This window comes from Dendrobates tinctorius, unplaced genomic scaffold (assembly GCF_039654945.1).
Source record: "Dendrobates tinctorius isolate UK_male_01 unplaced genomic scaffold, ASM3965494v1 ptg000128l, whole genome shotgun sequence".
Taxonomy (NCBI): domain Eukaryota; kingdom Metazoa; phylum Chordata; class Amphibia; order Anura; family Dendrobatidae; genus Dendrobates; species Dendrobates tinctorius.
This window is the reverse complement of record NW_027361796.1, coordinates 3,140,511-3,158,230: the sequence shown is the minus strand read 5'-3', so window position 1 is coordinate 3,158,230 and position 17,720 is coordinate 3,140,511. Positions and strand designations below refer to the sequence as shown.

The 17,720-nt window shown below is 44.7% G+C and overlaps 1 protein-coding gene across 1 annotated transcript in view; it reads left to right on the top strand.

The window, feature by feature from the left end:
• GLIS3 (GLIS family zinc finger 3) overlaps positions 1 to 17,720 on the top strand; it is a 607,612-nt gene that overhangs the window by 388,103 nt on the left and 201,789 nt on the right. The window contains exons 5-6 of the mRNA XM_073542616.1: positions 10,352 to 10,513; positions 15,218 to 15,328. Of these exons, the coding sequence (XP_073398717.1) occupies positions 10,352 to 10,513; positions 15,218 to 15,328 (273 nt within the window). The remainder of the gene's footprint in view (positions 1 to 10,351; positions 10,514 to 15,217; positions 15,329 to 17,720) is intronic.

Sequence of the window (17,720 nt, the reverse complement as noted above, 5' to 3'; positions counted from 1 at the left end):
TACTTTGTCCTCAGCCAACCGCACTCTATCAGGCTCATCATAAATAAGCCCTAAGGCTTCAAAAAATGCATCCACAGACATTCTCTCAGGGGCAGAAGAGGAAAGTGAGATTGCCCAGGCTTGTGGGGACCCCCTAAGCAGGGACATCACCACCCCCACCCTCTGTTTGTCATCCCCAGAGGAGCGGGGTCTCAAAGAAAAAAAAAGCTTACAGCCCTCCTTAAATGCCCTGAACTCATCCTTGTTACCAGAAAATATATCTGGCAATTTAACCAGGGATTCAGGTGGGACTAAAATGACATCTCTATTCCCCACCTGCTGGAAGCCTGCGGAAAGTACCCCCTGAACTGAGTCCTCTACCCGCCGTTGGGACTGGGCCAGAGCTTGGTGTTCCAAACTAAGCTTCTGCAGTGACTGAGTCAAGCTTTTCACCTGCTCAGATAAAGCACACATTGGGTCCATGCTGCAGAAGTGAGGAGAGGAAAAAAAAATTGTAGGCCAGTTATAATGTCAGAGACACCGCACTGAACTTGCTCACTGAGCCAGTGCGTGTGTCCTGAGTAAAGCGAACAGTGCTCAAAGCTGCCTGTGGAGCGGGCAGCAACCGAATAGATGTGTACTTCAGAGCCGCAGGACCTGAAGCACGTGACTGCTAGAGGCGTGGCTTAAACTCCACAGAGCTAGGAGCTGCAAGACAATTCCTAGCAGAGTAACTGCGAGACAAAGTTACCAAGGGGCATAGACAGGGAGAATAGTCAGGACGTAGCCAATGAGTCACACACAGAGATAGCTGCAAGGTACCAGAGGGGCGAGCAGAGAGTAGTCAGGTCACAGGCAATGAGTTATACACAGATAGTTGCAAGGTACAAGAGCGGCGAGCAGAGAGTAGTCAGGTCACAGGCAATGAGTCATACACAGATATTAACGCAGTACAAAATCAACAGGCAAACTCACAACGGGAAACAGAGGCGGGTCAGAACCATATAAACAAGCTATAGCAACAAACAGGCACACGGGGGTCAGCACACTAGGCCAAAAGCAAAAGTATAACTGGCAGGGATTGAAGCTACCCAGGGGTTTATGAAGCTCTCCCAGAACCAGAAAGAGGCCACAATCATTAACCCCAAGTGTGCAGGTCAAAACCTGCACAGAGCTCCAGACATTAACGCCCGGTGTGCAGCTCAAAAACCTGCACTGGGATCATGACAATAGCCCTTGTGGCTCCAGTTCATAAACGTTATTTTCCAAAACAACACTCAGTCTCATGTCTCGTCACTGCATCCTGCGAACCTGCTGTTACCTACATTTGGCGTAGTCGTCAGGATGCAGTCTCCAAGCGCAGACAATGGTGCCCCAGACCAGGGCAGGGCTGTGAACTCTACAGATGAGGGCCCCCGTTCATTTCATTGGGGGCTATGCTAAACAGCCTGCCTAAGTTTTCCGGCTCCAATACTATGCTATGGAGCTGGATAGAGCGGATGCGGGGGCTTTTTCGGATGCACCCAATGACTCCTGACCTGGAAGCCGAAGTAGCTCTCATGGCATTAAATGGGGAGGTTCGGAGGTCAGTGATGTTGAGGCCCCCGGGACACCGCAACACCTTTGATAAAGTTTTGCAGATAGTAGAACAGACCCATGGGGACCCAACTGATGTGGGAGAATTAAGGACCCGGTTGTTCAGTCGAATGCAGGGAGAGGGGGAGACTATCACCCTGTATATGAATGTCCTCCAAGAATTGCATACGGCTATTGAAAGAAAGGACAGAGTAGGGGTAGAACCTATTGACATTACCCTACGTGACCTACTGGTGACTGGACTGCGAGATCCGTTAATAAAACAGGCATTACGAGAGCAGATCAGAATGAATCCCCATATAGACTTCAGAGGTGGAAAGTCAAGCACGGGCTCGAGAGCAAGAGCAGGGGATGGTGGTTCCCGTGGGGAAGGTCCGGAGTGTGGAGGTTTCCGTGAACGTAGTCGAGGAGCCTCAATGGGTGGAAGAGATGAAATAAGAGTTGAAGAACATTAAGGGCGAGTTAGCCGAAGTGAAGAGAAGGACCGAGTCCGGGACTGGACGGCCTAGTTTTAATCCCGGCCCCTGGGGGCCCCGCTTCCCGCGGGGCGGGCGGTCTGCGCAGGCCCGGTGTTATGAGTGCGGAGAACCAGGCCACTTCGCCCGAGAGTGTCCGTGGCATGGGAAATACCCACCCCGGCGGCCATTAAACTAGAGGGCTCCGGGCTGGGGGGACGCCGCTCGGAGCCAAAAACCACAACAAGGGGTGGTGGAAGTCCCGAAGATTTGGTCGCAAAATGTCCGGTGGTTTGGGCAGAAGTGGAGGGCCGGGCCGTCCGGTGCCTGGTGGACACGGGGTCACAAGTGACAACTATGCCTGCAACTTATTTCCGGCAAAATTTCTCCGAAGCAGCGAGACCCCAGTGGGGACCCATGATCCGACTAGTAGCCGGGGTGGTCTGGGTGCAGGTAACGTTGTGCGGTAAATCCCTTGGTCGCAGAGGAGTGGTACTGACACAAGGAGAAACCCATAAGCAGCACCCAGTTATTCTGGGCATGAACATACTACGAGAGTTCGGCAATCTGCTCCTCAATGATCCCACACATAAGAATCTGAAGCAGTGGGGTTCCCGCACGACTCAGGGACAGGTATTCCAGCAGTTGGTATGGGAGGACTGCCGGGAAGGTGAGGTTCTGGGCAAAGTCATCACCCCAGCGGCTCCCCTGCTTGTACTGCCTCCTGGGCAGACGGTGATGGCCCTGCCAATTCGAGCCTCAATGCCTTTGGAGGGCGTGGAGATGCAGGTGGAGCCATGCTACTCGGAGCACTTACCTCCTGGCATACTGGTGGCCCGTTCCCTTAACTACAGTGCAAAAAGGGACCGTCCTGGTGCGCTGCGTCAACCTCGAAGACCGAGACATCATCCTGAAAGCTCGGACCGAACTGGCCAAACTAGTAAGGCCTTTAGAAGAAGTGCTGCTGGCTCCTGGGGTTCAATTGAGAGTGCAATCCTAGGATCCTTGGGAAGTAACGATTTGGACTCTACAGGCCACCGAAATCTTGGCTCAGGAGAAGGGTCGAAACATCCTTGAACAGATGCGGGCCGAGCTCTCCGGACTAACTCCAGCCCAGCTCTCCCAGATAAAAACACTGCTCGGACAGTACCATGAAGTATTTGCTAGTCACGAGGAAGATTTTGGATGTACCACCTCCATCACTCATGAAATTCCCACAGCAGGGGCGGCCCCCATCCAAGAACAATATCGACAGATTCCTCCACAACTCTACCAAGAGGTGAAAACTCTGTTGGCCCAAATGTTGCGAAAGGGGGTGATACGGGAAAGCCAAAGCCCCAGGGCGGCCCCCATTGTGTTGGTCCGTAAAAAAAAATGGTACCTTACGATTCTGTGTGGATTATCAAAAGCTGAATGCTTGTACTATTAAAGACTCATACCCACTGCCCCGCATAGAAGAGTCCTTGTCCTCCCTGGGGAAGGCGACGTACTTTTCTACTTTGGACTTGGCCAGTGGGTAAAGCAGGTGCCCATGTCAGAAGAAGATTGGGCCAAGACGGTTTTCATACTGCCTATGGGACTATTTGAGTTCAATCGAATGCTGTTCAGACTGGCCAGCGCCCCGGGGACCTTTCAGCGTTTGATGGAGCGGTGTCTGGGAGATCTCAATTTTGAGGCCACGTTGATATACCTGGACGATATCATCGTCTATGCTGCCACATTCGAGGACCACCTAAAGCGGTTGGGGCAGGTGCTCGGCTGGTTGCAAAAGTACGGGTTGAAGGTAAAACCCCAAAAATGCCACCTATTTCACTCCCAGATTGAGTATCTGGGCCATGTCATCTCGGCAGAGGGCGTGAGGCCGTCCCGGGAAAAGGTTGTTGTTATTCAGGGAAGGCCTACCCCCGAGACGATAAAAGACGTGCGGGCCTTCCTGGGATTGGCCGGATACTACCGTCGTTTCGTAAAGAATTTTTTCATCTCGAGCCCTGCACGACCTGCTGAAGGGGGCTCCCGCTTGGGCAAATGGATGGAAAATCCAGTGGCAACAACCTCAAGAAGAGGCCTTCCAAGACCTTAAGGCTGCGATCTCGGATGCCCCGGTGTTAGCGTATGCGGATTTCTCGCTACCGTTCATCCTACACACTGACAGGAGTCTTCACGGGCTGGGGGCTGTGTTGTCACAGGTTCAAGACGGCCGGGAGAGAGTGATCGCGTATGGAAGCCGCTCACTCCATGATTCCGAGCGCAACTCTGACAATTACAGTGCCTTTAAGCTCGAGCTCCTTGCAGTGGTGTGGGCCATGATGGAGCGGTTCGCAAAGTACCTGGCAGGCTCCGAAGTAGTGGTGCGGACCGACAATAACCCGCTGGCTCATTTGGAAAATGCCAAACTGAGAGCTCTGGAATAAAGATGGGTGGCCCGGATGGCAAAATTCAACTATAAAATCATCTATAAAAGAGGGGCCGAGAATGTACATGCTGACGCCCTCTCCAGAATTCGACATACAACCCTAGGAAAGAGTCGAGACGACGAACTAGAAGGGGAAGAGATACCGTTCGCCCATACTGCTGCCGTGCTCACAGCTGCCACCCAGAAAGTATCTCCCTCGGAGACCCAAAGAGGCATGTTGGAACAATCCCGGGACAAGTGGATCCAGCAGCAGCAAGAAGATGAAGAAATTAGACTTCTCTGGATGTGGGTCGCCACTGGCAAATTGCCCACTGACCCCAGAGACGAACTTTGACTCAGGACATGTCGCTAATGTTGCGACAATGGGAGAGGCTAGTAATCAGAAAGGGACTATTGTATCGTAAAAAGTCATTACGAACAACCTATATGACAATCTGGCAGGTAGTTACGCCCGGAACCCTACTCCACAAACTGGCTCGAGAAGCCCACGAAAAAGGGACTCATTTCGGGCTCAAAAGACTTTGCAATGGTTACAACAGAAAATTTACCATCCACGCTTACAGGCTGTAGTGGACGAGACTTGCCGGACCTGTCACCCATGTGAATTAGCTAAACCGCCCGCACAGCAAATCTCAGTGCAAACAATTGTGACCTCAGCGCCCCTCAATCTTCTGACATTCCAGGGGTACGAACACTGCCTCTTCATGGTGGACCATTTCACTAAGTTCGCTGTATTCACTCCCACTCGAGATCAGGCCGCGGAGTCGGCCGCCTCTGCAATTTGCAGAAACTTCATACAAGTTTACGGCTGTCCTCAACGGATATATTCAGATCAGGGAGCATGTTTTTTGGGAAAAGTTATGGAGGAACTACACCATCTCTATGGTATTGACAAATCCCGGACCACGCCGTATCACCCACAGGGAAACGGGGCCTGCAAACTATTTAATCGGACTTTAATCCAAATGTTGCGTACTCTAGAGAGTGACGAGAAGGCCCGTTGGCCCGAATATGTCCCTAAATTAGTATGGGTCTATAACAACCGAGTACATCGAGTTACCGGCTACACCCCCTACTCTCTGTTGTTCGGACGAGAGGGCAGAGGGATCACGGAGGTAGAGTTGGACCCGGAGGAGCCCCAGCCCTGGACCGGAGTATCTTCATGGGACCGGAGTATCTTCATGGGTCCGAAATCATCGACACCGGCTGCAAACTCTTCATCGAATCGTACATACCAAACTCCAAGACTTAGAACATCCAGGAAAGAATACAAGTTCACCTCTCAAGCTCCAAAGCGGAGACCGAGTACTTGTACTAGATCAATGCCCCCAGAACAAATTAGAGCCATGCTGGGAAGAGTCCCTATCGGGTCCTACGCCGTATAAATCCTGAGGGACCTGTGTACAAAATACAACCCGAGAAGGATGGAACGCTGCCCACTCACATTGTGCACCGTAATATGGTACGTCTGTGTATCTCGATTGACCCGGAACAACCTGAACTTGCCCCTCCGATCTCTGAACTGTTGCCTGTGTTCTTAGACCCGGACGACGAAGAAGACTTTTCCCCAATAACCAGGGGCTCTCTACTTAATGACGAACCAACTGACGCAATTAACCTGCCCGAACTAGTTAACTCGCCACTGTCCACCACCCCAGAAGACTCCACCCCAGTCAAATTAAGAAGCTCCGAGCGGTCAACAGTCGGCAAACCCCCCGAACGATACGAACAAGACCAGTTCATAGGGCAACAAAAACTGGCACCTCCGCAGATCAAATCAAGTACACTGAAGCCCTCGCCCGAGGACTGGCGAGCTTACAGGGTGGGGGAGTGTAGGGAGGAAGACCCCCATAGGTTGTCTGGATCGGAACCAAGGGAACTGCCATCTGGGTTCCTAGGGAAACAGTACCCGGGGAACAAAGGAGGAGAGCAACTGATTGAGTGTGACTGGGCAGCAAGGGGAGGGGCGAGTATAAAAGGAGCAGGGGGCGCACAGGGGAGACAGTTGGTGGCATGTCAGACACTGAACAAGAGGCTGTGGGACTGTGAGAGAGCTAGAGCGGCCGTTGGTGACCTGAGGGGAGAACAGCAGCAGAGAGGAGATTCTCAGTGCCCATCAGAGAGGAGGTACCGAACTTACTGACCAGAGACTGTCACCCCCCCGCCAAGTCGGGGACACGACCTGCCCACGGTCGTCCACAGCCGGTACCGCTGTGCTCCAGCCCATTGCGGCCTGTCCGCTGTCTCCCGCCGCCGCCGCCACTTCAATCCTGCCCGCAGTGACGGCCTGCCCGCTGCCGCCCCACTACAGTCCGCAGTTGTGGCCTGTGCATCACAGCCCAGGGCTGCCATTACCCCGCTACAGTTGGCAGTTGGGGCCTGCTCCTTGCCTACAGAGAGACTCTTTGCACAGGCCCAGTCCGTGCGCGTGGCCTACCAACTGCCACTCTTCCAGACTACGTCACTACCCTGCTTGGGGGGACTGGAGTCCCCGTGGACTCGCTAACGAACGGGACCCTGCTGTGGTTACAGAGGGTTACCGCAATGAAAGACTCCCTTAGGGTCTGTTGTGCCCCAACTTCTCCTGGGTGCTGGACACCTGAACACGACAGTTCTTCAACAGCTGGGCCCAGCGGCTGCGACGTCAAAGCAGCCACATCAGCGACATCAAAGCAGCCACATCAGCGACACCAAAGCAGCCACACCAACGACACTGAGGGACGTCAGGAAGGATAAGTTGACTTTAGGAAATAAGGACCTATAGTTGGCCGTTTTGTGGCCCCATAATAGCTGGCCTTGCTGGGTCAGTCACATTCTCATTAAAGAAAATTGTTGTTATTGTTGTTGAGTCCCTGCGAGGACAATTAGTGTTACCCCTTTTTGGTTGCTCAGTATAGCCCTTGCGGCTCCAGTTCATAAACGTTATTTTCCAAAACAACACTCAGTCTCATGTCTTGTCACTGCATCCTGCGAACCTGTTGTTACCTACACTACCATGTCATGATCGCCATAAATCACTGATAAATGGTATTGAAACACTTGAAAACCAGCTAACCATGATAGTGGCTGATCTGTGCAAAAGCCTCCTGCCTGAAAATGCCAGCAAAGTATTTGTTCTCCTCTCTTTTTATATTTTGAAGAGAATTACGGTACTTCACATTCACATTATGGTATTATATGATAATTAGGGGGCTGAATCTATGAACTATTCCTTTTCATGAGTTTGTCATTGGAAAATAATCCTTTTCTTTTATGTCTGAAATTCGCCAATTGTGTGTTTCATACAGCAAGAATGAAGATTCATTGGTCAGTCATTACCCATAAAGGGCGTTCATCCATGCATGCCAGTTTAGTGGAAATGTGTAGTTAACGTATGTCAGACCTGATTGCATATTTAATTGAACTGAATTTATAACTTCCATTGATCTCTTAAAAATAATTTCTTATTTAAGTGCTTAAAACAATCTCATGTCTGGTTTGTAAATAAGTAATGGGAAATTGAATTCCGTATGATTATAGTTTAAAATGACTATGCCATATGTAGTCTAATAACCCTTTGAGAATTACACCATAAACAAGTCATCTTATTGAAGCACATAATACATATTGAGCATGCTGTTCATTAGCCATGTTCTTTTATCATTAACAGATGAAGAAAACAAACTGAGAAAAGAGAAACTATAGTTTTGGCGTAGTTCTGACCCAGGGCCAGAGGGTTAAACCATGTAGTTGGTTCATTGCTGAATGTGTTCTGGTTCATTTTGTTCATCCAAGTAAGGTTACTGTTAGTCTTGGAATGCTCATCTTATCGATAATTAAAATGTACTGTGAAAGTGGTCGACATGCTCCTAAAAAACCCAAAGGGAATCTGACTTTACGATGACTGTAAATAATGAAGTTTTTCACTACCTGATCTTAGGTACCTAAAGACTAGCTCTAAACTTGGGTAGTTGGGCAGCAGAGGAATAACAGTAGCCCTTCGCCTTTTATCCAGTTTCAGTCTACTCTACGTAAAGCCATTGAGCTCTTTTCTGGGTCTGGATGGGAAGAATAATAATTCTGCATCCATACAATATCATGTTAATGACAACACAGTCCCCCATTTACAAGGTGCTATGTGCTGTCGCCAACAATGGTTTCTATAGTCGGGTGATCAGCAGCATGTTTACACCGGTCAGCAAGGTGGATCGATCGTTCTTAGGAATGGTTTTTCGATGATTATCAGCTTTTCTAATTGAGCCTTTCAAGAGAATTGGTCCCCTCCTTTCTATAGAAGCAATAAAAAAAAGAAAAACAACATTGAGATGTGTATGACTTGAGACTGCAATTTTAGAAAAGCAGTTTATAATAAATGCAGATGTTTTGTATTGTCACATTGTTAACTCCTTCTAGATCGGAAACACATATAGGAGAAACATCTTTATGAAAATTACTGTTATGGGAATGAAACTTGTCAGGGTGTAAAGTTTCCATGAACAGAAGCATTAAGGTTTCACAGTAATTATCTTACATTTCACTATTCTAAAAGTTAAAGGGATTTTCCTGACTCTAAAACCATTTCTGCAATAGTGAGTCAAAAAAGTGAGTATGCGATTTACGGTCACGTATTGACTAGATTCTCATCCACTTCTTTCATTGTTCTATTGAGAGATGCAGATGAGAATCTAGGTGGCAATACAACTATGCATGTCAAATGGCTGCGGACCCATGATCGCCAGCTTGTGCTGGGAATACAGGGGAATCCTGACAGTATGGGGTGATTCGGTAACCTTCAGTTACATTGAATGATGGCACAAATTTGTTTTGATACTGAAAATCACCTTTAAGTATGGGTTAGTCTTGAATTTCAAGTATAAAACAGTTTTTGAGATGTTGTATGAACTATAAATCTCTCTGACTTTAACACCAAAAGGGTGATGCCTTTCATACTGTACATAGTCTGCTCACGACTGATGGTCAGTCTTCTTTAAGAAAAATTGGTGGGATCTGACTATTGGGACCCCTAGCAATCCTAAGTCTGGAGATAGTTGTGGATATACGTTTGCATTTTCCTTTCGATCTTTAGCATAATGAAAAGTATTCACCAACTTTAGCGTTCAAAAACATCAGTTATTGTATTGCATAATTTATTTTGAAGGCGGGTGCAGGATTTTATAGTAGTGATGCAAAAGATATCAGTACTACTAAGTTAGGAATGTTGTAGCTTGTGGGACCATGTGGCACTTTTGCCCGTTGTACTAGTTGTTGAGGGCACCAATAAGCTGCTCTGAACATTTGGTTTTTCTATAGTGTGCAATTTTTGTTGCCTACTTACTACACTTGGCCATATCTATAGCATGGCTCAAGACAACAAAGCTCAAGTGAGTGACACTAACCCATGTTTTATTAAAGCAAGCTAGGCTAGCTATTCATTGTGGCTTTTCATGAAAGAAAACCTGTGAATCTAAAGGCAATGTGATACAACATGAAGAATGCATCTCATTAATTATTCACTCTTGACAATGGTATTCTCAGTCTCAGACATTTCATAGCTTGCTAAACATCTACTATTTTGTTCTTCACTGTGTAATCACAGCCTAGCAAATGTATGCCTAGTTTCTGCTCGGAGACCACTACTCCTTTCTATAGCATGGTAAACAGAAGATGTTGCGAAACCTCCAGCAAATCCATTTCTCGAAAATGACTAAAGTTTGTATGTTCATTCATTAAAATTGGCAGTGCAGATTATTAGGTATGCCAAACTTCAAAAAAAAGGTATGGTGCTTTTATAAAAAGTAACAAGCAACTAGAAATCAGTTTTCATAAGAGTGATGAAACATTAACTGCTGGAGTTTCCACAACAAGATAAAATAGCTTTTAAAGAATGAGAAAATAGGAACATTCCTCTGTATTTTGTTTCTCTTTACAGTTTGAAGGTTGCAAGAAAGCGTTCTCAAGACTTGAAAATCTAAAGATTCACTTACGGAGTCACACAGGAGAGAAGCCTTACCTTTGCCAGCATCCTGGCTGTCAAAAGGCTTTCAGCAATTCCAGCGATCGGGCCAAGCATCAAAGGACACACCTGGATACTGTAAGGAAAGACACATAAAATAATAAGCTTGTTCTGCAAGAAAAGACTCCCACATGGTTGCCATTCATCTAAGCTGTTCAGAACCATTTTTCTGTAGTTTAACTTTTCCGTAACGTGCCTGCCTTAATTTATGTATCTTAGTAGTCTTCATACTATGCTAGTCTACATAAAGCAGGGCTTTTAATTGTGATCTGACTCATTTCCTCAAGGCACACAATTATTGGGTATTGTGACATTTTTAGTATATCGCTGTTGCTGGTAGTTCTTAGACGTGTTTATAAAGGATTTTTGCTGCACGAACATATTGACTATTTAACAAGGGAATCTATCAGCAGGGTTTTTGCTATTTAATCTGAGCGGAACATAATATAAGGCAAGAGATCCTGATTACAGGGATGTGTCACTTACTAGGCTGTGTGTTGTAATTTAAAAACAATGAGTGTTTTATCAGCTGGAGATTATCAGTACAGGACTAGGTCTCACGTGCACAACAGTCCAGCTAATCTGTGTAACCCCTGCCCATCATTGATTTGCAACTTGCTCACAATGTATGGTATACACAGGAAGCTGCCAGTCAGATGCGTGGCCAGGAATATACACATATCAGCTTTCTGAGCACTGCAACATCTACAGCAGAGAAGTCAAGGATTCTAGCAAAACTCCACCAACAGTCCAGTAAGTGACACATCCCTGGAATCAAGATCTCAGCAACTACATTTTGCTGCTCTCAGATGACAAATGTCTGCTGACAGCATACAGCATTAAAGCATTTGCTGGTCTTTAACTATTTGAAAGACCCCCAACCACTTGAAGTGCCAGACATTTTAAAACATCCATCTAGTGTCAGCAGCTCCATAGAGATCATTCATGTACAGTAGTGAGGAGTCAGCAGCCATCGTCAGTTGGACTCCCTACAGAGAAGGCAGAGAAAGTAATAAACTTGATTCTTGCCCCAAAAATGTAAAAATATTCATATTTCCTTTATTTATTTACATTTTAACCTGTTATTGTAATAAAAAGACATACAAATACATAAAAATTGAGCCTCGTTTATCACAAAAGAGAGACAAAAATTATTTGAATAAGCAAATGAGAACAAAATTGTTTAGACCTTTTAAAACCTTATGTATGAAAAAAATGATGAAAATGTGACTGTCATGTGTTCTGATGCTTATACAATTGTACATTTAGATTTTAGGCTATGTTATGCCTTTCTTTATTCTTTTATGCTTTGTCCCTGAAACCAATTTGTCAACATAAAGAAACGTTAAAAAAAAATCATAGACTGTTGATGTTATAATATAAAGCACTACTAATGTGATATCTGTTCCTAAGCTGCCCACATGCAAGCGATAATAGTTGGCCAAAGCAGATGATTCTAGACTGTATGACGGTCATTTGTCATTGAGGGATCAGGCATGTCTAATTTTAATATGCCTGATCATTTGTTCCTATGGGCAGCAAGTTATTCTCCTCTCCCTTTGAACTTAACATAAATGCTTAATATATGTTTTATATGTATAAGAAGTAATGTAGTGAAAATCCTTTATGTTTAACTATAAAGGCCGGCATTGACGAAGTTACTGAACCAATCTCAAAAGCACATTAAATTAAGCAACTTTGTGATATATCTTAGCAGAGAAATCAGTTTCTTTCTCCTCCTGGACTGATTATTCATTACCAAAATTCTCAGTTCCTGGGTAAAATCTGTATTCCGTGAAGATCGATTTTTCCATTACTGAGATAGGAGATGGCAGTTAGTCTTAATAAAATTCTATGTAGGAGTGAGGGGGGGGGGGAGGGAGGAACTCTGCCTTTTGCTCCTTCCTCCTCTCATCAACATCGAATCTCATCAGACATGCAAAAGAAAAAGTGAAGTAGACTACTAATGGAAAATCTAATATATAAAGCTCAATGTGTGTATGTATGTGTGTATGTATGTGTGTGTGTGTGTGTGTGTGTGTGTGTGTGTATGTCCGGGATAGGCATCCGCACTGTCGCAGCTACAGCCACAAAATTTGGCACAGTCACACGTCTGGACCCCGAGAGCGTCCTAAGCGATGTTGTGAGGCGAAATTTTAACCCCGCGCATTCCAATTCACCGAACAATTTTGCCCCTATCTACATAATGGGGAAAAAGTGTGTGCGCGTCAAGCCACGCCCCTCATTATGATGTCATAATGCCCCTATCTACATAATGGGGAAACAGTGTGTGCGTATCAAGCCCCACCCCTCATTATGATGTCACAATGGTTGCCATGGCGACCCTGATGTCATCAAGCCCCGCCGCTCATTATGATGTCATAATGGTTGACTATGGGATGGAGGATGTGTGATGGGTATATGGGCACTGGACTATGGGATGGAGGATATGTATGACGAGTATATGGGCACGGGCCTATGGGATGGTGGATATGTATGACGGGTATATGGGCATGGGACTATGGGATGTAGGATATGTATGATGGGTATATGGGCATTGGACTATGAGATGAAGGATGTATGATGGGTATATGGGCATGGGACTATGGGATGGAGAATATGTATGATGGATATATGGGCAGGGGACTATGGGATGGAGGATGTGTGATGGGTATATGGGCACTCGACTATGGGATAGAGGATATGTATGATGGGTATATAGGCACGGGCCTATGGGATGGTGGATATGTATGATGGGTATATGGGCACAGGACTATGGGATGAAGGATGTGTGATGGGTATATGGGCACTCGACTATGGGATGGCGAATATGTATGATGGGTATATGGGCATGGGACTATGGGATGGGGAATATGTATGATGGGTATATGGGCATGGGACTATGGGATGGAGGTTATGTATGATGGGTATATGGGCACAGGCCTATGGGATGGTGGATATGTATGATGGGTATATGGGCATGGGACTATGGGATGGAGGATAATTATAATTTGTTATAACTAACCACAGTTAGTTACTATGCCCGGGCAGCGCCGGGCTCTTCAGCTAGTTGTATATAAAACCAAAATACTTTATTATTGCATGCAAATATTAAAAAATTACAAGAATAGTATACCACTATGTCAATCAAGAAACCACACAAAAAACACTGGAGCAAGATGATCCCCACATAAATCAGAACTATTGTGCACATATGGACATCCAAAGCTAGTATGAATGGTGTGACAATGTCAGACAGTTCTAGCTCAACTCTGTATATTCCTACTGCACTTGTCACTCGATTTGTTTATCGGTATATTTTCGGTAAGAGTAGTTTACTTCTTTCTACCTATATGGGAGTACATCACCAGTATTACTATGATACCTTGTGGTACTCTTTATTAGTAGGCTATGTTCCCAGCCCAACTTACTACCTCTTTGATTGTTCTAGAGTCTCATCAGTAGCAACTGTCATGTCTTATTTCAGTAATGTAAAAAATCTGTCTTCAGATTTTACCCAGGAATTGAGAATTTTGAGAATATATGATCAGTCCTGACAGAGAAAGAAGTAGATCTCTCTGATAGGTTGCTCATTCTCACGTGTATTTTTGATTTATAAAATAAACATGTAGAGGACAGTTACGCTTTTCTGGTTTATTTCCATGTTTAATATATCTATTAATATAATAATTCACACTGTAGGAGAAAGGAGCGCCAAATAGGGTCTTATCCAACAGATATGTTAGAAATAGTGGTCAGATTGCACTCACCTGATATATGAGAATTAGAGGCCCATAGAATCATCTAACAGCTGCCGCAGATCCACAGGTCAAACTAGTGGCCATTATCGTAGTTAAATCACTGGAGATTTTGTGGAATAATTTCCTGCGCTGCAGTATAGGATTAAGGAGCAAACAATTCATAAAAGGGTTGATGGTTTATTCACAATCTCAAGGCGTTTTGAAGTGCAAGACTTCTTCCAGAACATCCCATGGCCAATTCCAGCAGATTCAGGGTTCTCACTGAGTGTCTTCCCCGTGCTCGAATACTATGTTCAAGTCCCCGCGGCTGCATATCTCGCGGCTTTTCAACAGCCACAACTTATGCAAGGATCGCCTAACAAAGAGACAGACAATCCCTGCATGTGTTGTGGTTGTCGAACAGCCACGAGACATGCAGCCACGGAGACTCAAACATATTGTTCGAGCACGCCAATGTCACTCTGTTATTACCCGAGCATGCTCCGATAGCACCTTATCCCAGCACGCTCACTCATCACTATTATTCATGCTGACAAATATACATGGCTACAGTCATATTATATTACAAGTGAAAAGGGTTAATTGGTTCCATCTAATTACGTAACTCACAGGAGACACTGGATACTTAGCTTCGTTAATTGAATCAATCTGTATGGAGTTGACAGCCAATATAATGTGTTATATTCCAAGAAAGAGACTTAGTGTAACAATATTATGACCTATTTTCTTCAGTTTTCTGCTGAGTACTTTCTATGCTCCTTGAAATCCTAATCCTTTTCCTTACTTGTTTTCTGTCTCTGTAGCAGGATTCTTCTCTAAACCTAACCAATGTTTTCTGGATACTCACTGCTGTTAGACTGCTCCACTAATCTGCTGTATCTGATTTTTCTAATCCTTTCTTGAGCAAATGATTGCTATCCTGTAAGTACCTTTGGGAATGTTCATTGATAACAAATGTGGAAGTGCAGTTGGCAGTGAAGTCATGTGCTCACAATCTCCTTATGCTTTTCTTCTCATCTAGAAACCCTATGCATGTCAGATTCCTGGATGCAGTAAGCGATACACAGACCCAAGCTCATTACGAAAGCACGTAAAAGCTCATTCTTCCAAAGATCAGCACACGAGAAAAAAGGTAATGCTGACAAAAATGTGGCTCATATGTGTCCACCAGGCTTTTAGAAGATAAGTGAGATTTACTGCAGAGAAACAACTGGTTGGAATATCTTTGGAAGCAAAAATAATGACACTAATAAGAAGACATATTTATTATTTTGCAATGTAGAAAAATGATGAGTAACCACTCTTTCCTTGTCTTTGGTCTTCATCATTTTTGCACTTTTTCTCTGGAGGAAAGAAAATCTAAAACTTCATTGATTTTTCACATACACAAAAAAAATGGTCTGACTGTCATTAGTGATGAGCGAGTAGCATCATTGCTCGTGTTTTCCCGAGCATGCTCGGGTGATCTCCGAGTATTTTGGTGTGATCTGAGATTTAGTTTGTCGTCTCAGCTGCATGATTTGCGACTTGTAGACAGGCTGAATGCATGTAGGAATTCCCTAACAAACAGGCATTCCACACATGTATTCAGCCTGTCTACAAGTCGCAAATCATGCAGCTGAGACGACAAACTAAATCTCAGATCACACCAAAATACTCGGAGGACACCCGAGCATGCTCGAGAAAACCCAACCAACGAGTATACTCTCTCATCACTAACTGTCATCAGTGTTTTTCATCCAGATTTCATCAGGTTTTGGTCACTTTTTACCATCAATGATTTTCACATATGAAAAAATAAATACATTATAAAGCTATTCCTATATATTGCACTGTTAAACCACCACTTCAGCATTTTTTTATTTCAGCGCTGCTAATGTAATATTCCTCACACCAGTATTATACTCACCAGCCACTGTCTTCAGCTCTTCCCAGCACCGCTCTGGTCCCAGTCCACCATCTTGTGATCGCAGCGTCTGACTGACTGGAAGTCAGAGGTAGCGGCCACAAGCTTTCAGCGTAAGTCTCTGAGAGCATCGTTCTGTCTTAGTTCTGGCTCATAGACTTTTATTTAGCTGTGTCTTCCGGATCGCCCAGCAAACACTGGACCAATCTGGTAGGTCACAACCTACAGAAGACAACCACAGCGGTGCCGATAACAGAAGTCGATAGCAGCTGGTGAGTATGAGACATAGTGCAGGGAACTTAGATTAGTGGCACCACTCCAGTGCTGCAATACAAAAAAATGGGAACATGAAAATCATGGACAGAATATGTAAGTGAAAAGCAAACTTCTGAATGAAGCCATATATGGACTTTTTTATTTGCGCGTTATTCACTATTTAATATGCATCATTTTTACCTATCTTTACTTGGTTTTGTTTGTGTTTTCTGTTTGCCATTATGGAAATGGTTCAGCTTACCCAGATGTTCTAGGCTAATTCATCATTTTTTTCCTTTTTGAAATGTCACAACTAGGGATGAGCGATATTGCCCAATATCGTATCGGAATTCCGATTTCCGATATTGGAAAATATCGGATATCGGAATTTCCGATTTCCGATATCAATGCAAGTCAATGGGAGAAAAAAATCGGAATTACAAAATGACCACTACAGTGCTATATAATGGATAAAATGGAGGGGAAACACCTCAGGTTAGGGTTAGTAGGGTTAGGGTAAGGGTTAGGGGTTAGGGTTAGTTAGGGTTAGGGTTATGCTTATGGTTAGTAGGGTTAGGGGTTAGGGTAATTAGGGTTAGGGTTAGTGGTAAGGGTTAAGGGTTAGGGTTAGTGGTTAGGGTTAGTTAGGGTTAGGGTTAGTAGTAAGGGATAGAGGTTAGGGATAGTTAGGGTTAGTGATTTAGGGTTAGGGTTAGTGGTAAGGGTTAGGGGTTAGGGATAGTTAGGGTTAGGGTGAATGGTAAGGCTTAAGGGTTATGGGTTAGGTATAGTTAGGGTTTGTGATTTAGGGTTAGGGTTATTAGAGTTAGGGGTTATGGTTATGGTTAGTAGGGTTAGGGGTTAGGATTAGTAGGGTTATGGTTAGGGTTTAGGTTTAGGGCTAGTAGGGTTAGGGTAAGGGTTAGGGTTAGTGGTTAGGGTTAGTTAGGGTTAGGGTTAGTGATTTAGGGTTAGGATTTCCAATTTCTGATGTGAAAAAAATATCGGAATCGGGAACCGGAATTCCGATATCGCAAATATCGGGAAGCTCATCCCTAGTCACAACCTTTTTACACAACAGTATCCTACTGGAGTACAAAATCTATCTAATTTTATTTTTGTGTGGTTGAACACTCATGTGTTTCAAATGATCATGTGACTTTTGGCTCCAAAACAGGTAAAATATGCCAGAAAAAAGTTCATCTTGATCTTGTGCAAAATTTATAAAACTGCTTGCATCAGTTTGAAGAATTACAAGTAAAAAGCAATAAATACTGCAGGAAAAAAAAGAAGTCGCTTAACCACCATATACCTCCTACAGCAAATTATGATCAGGGCATGTATGAAAAGAAAAAAAATAATT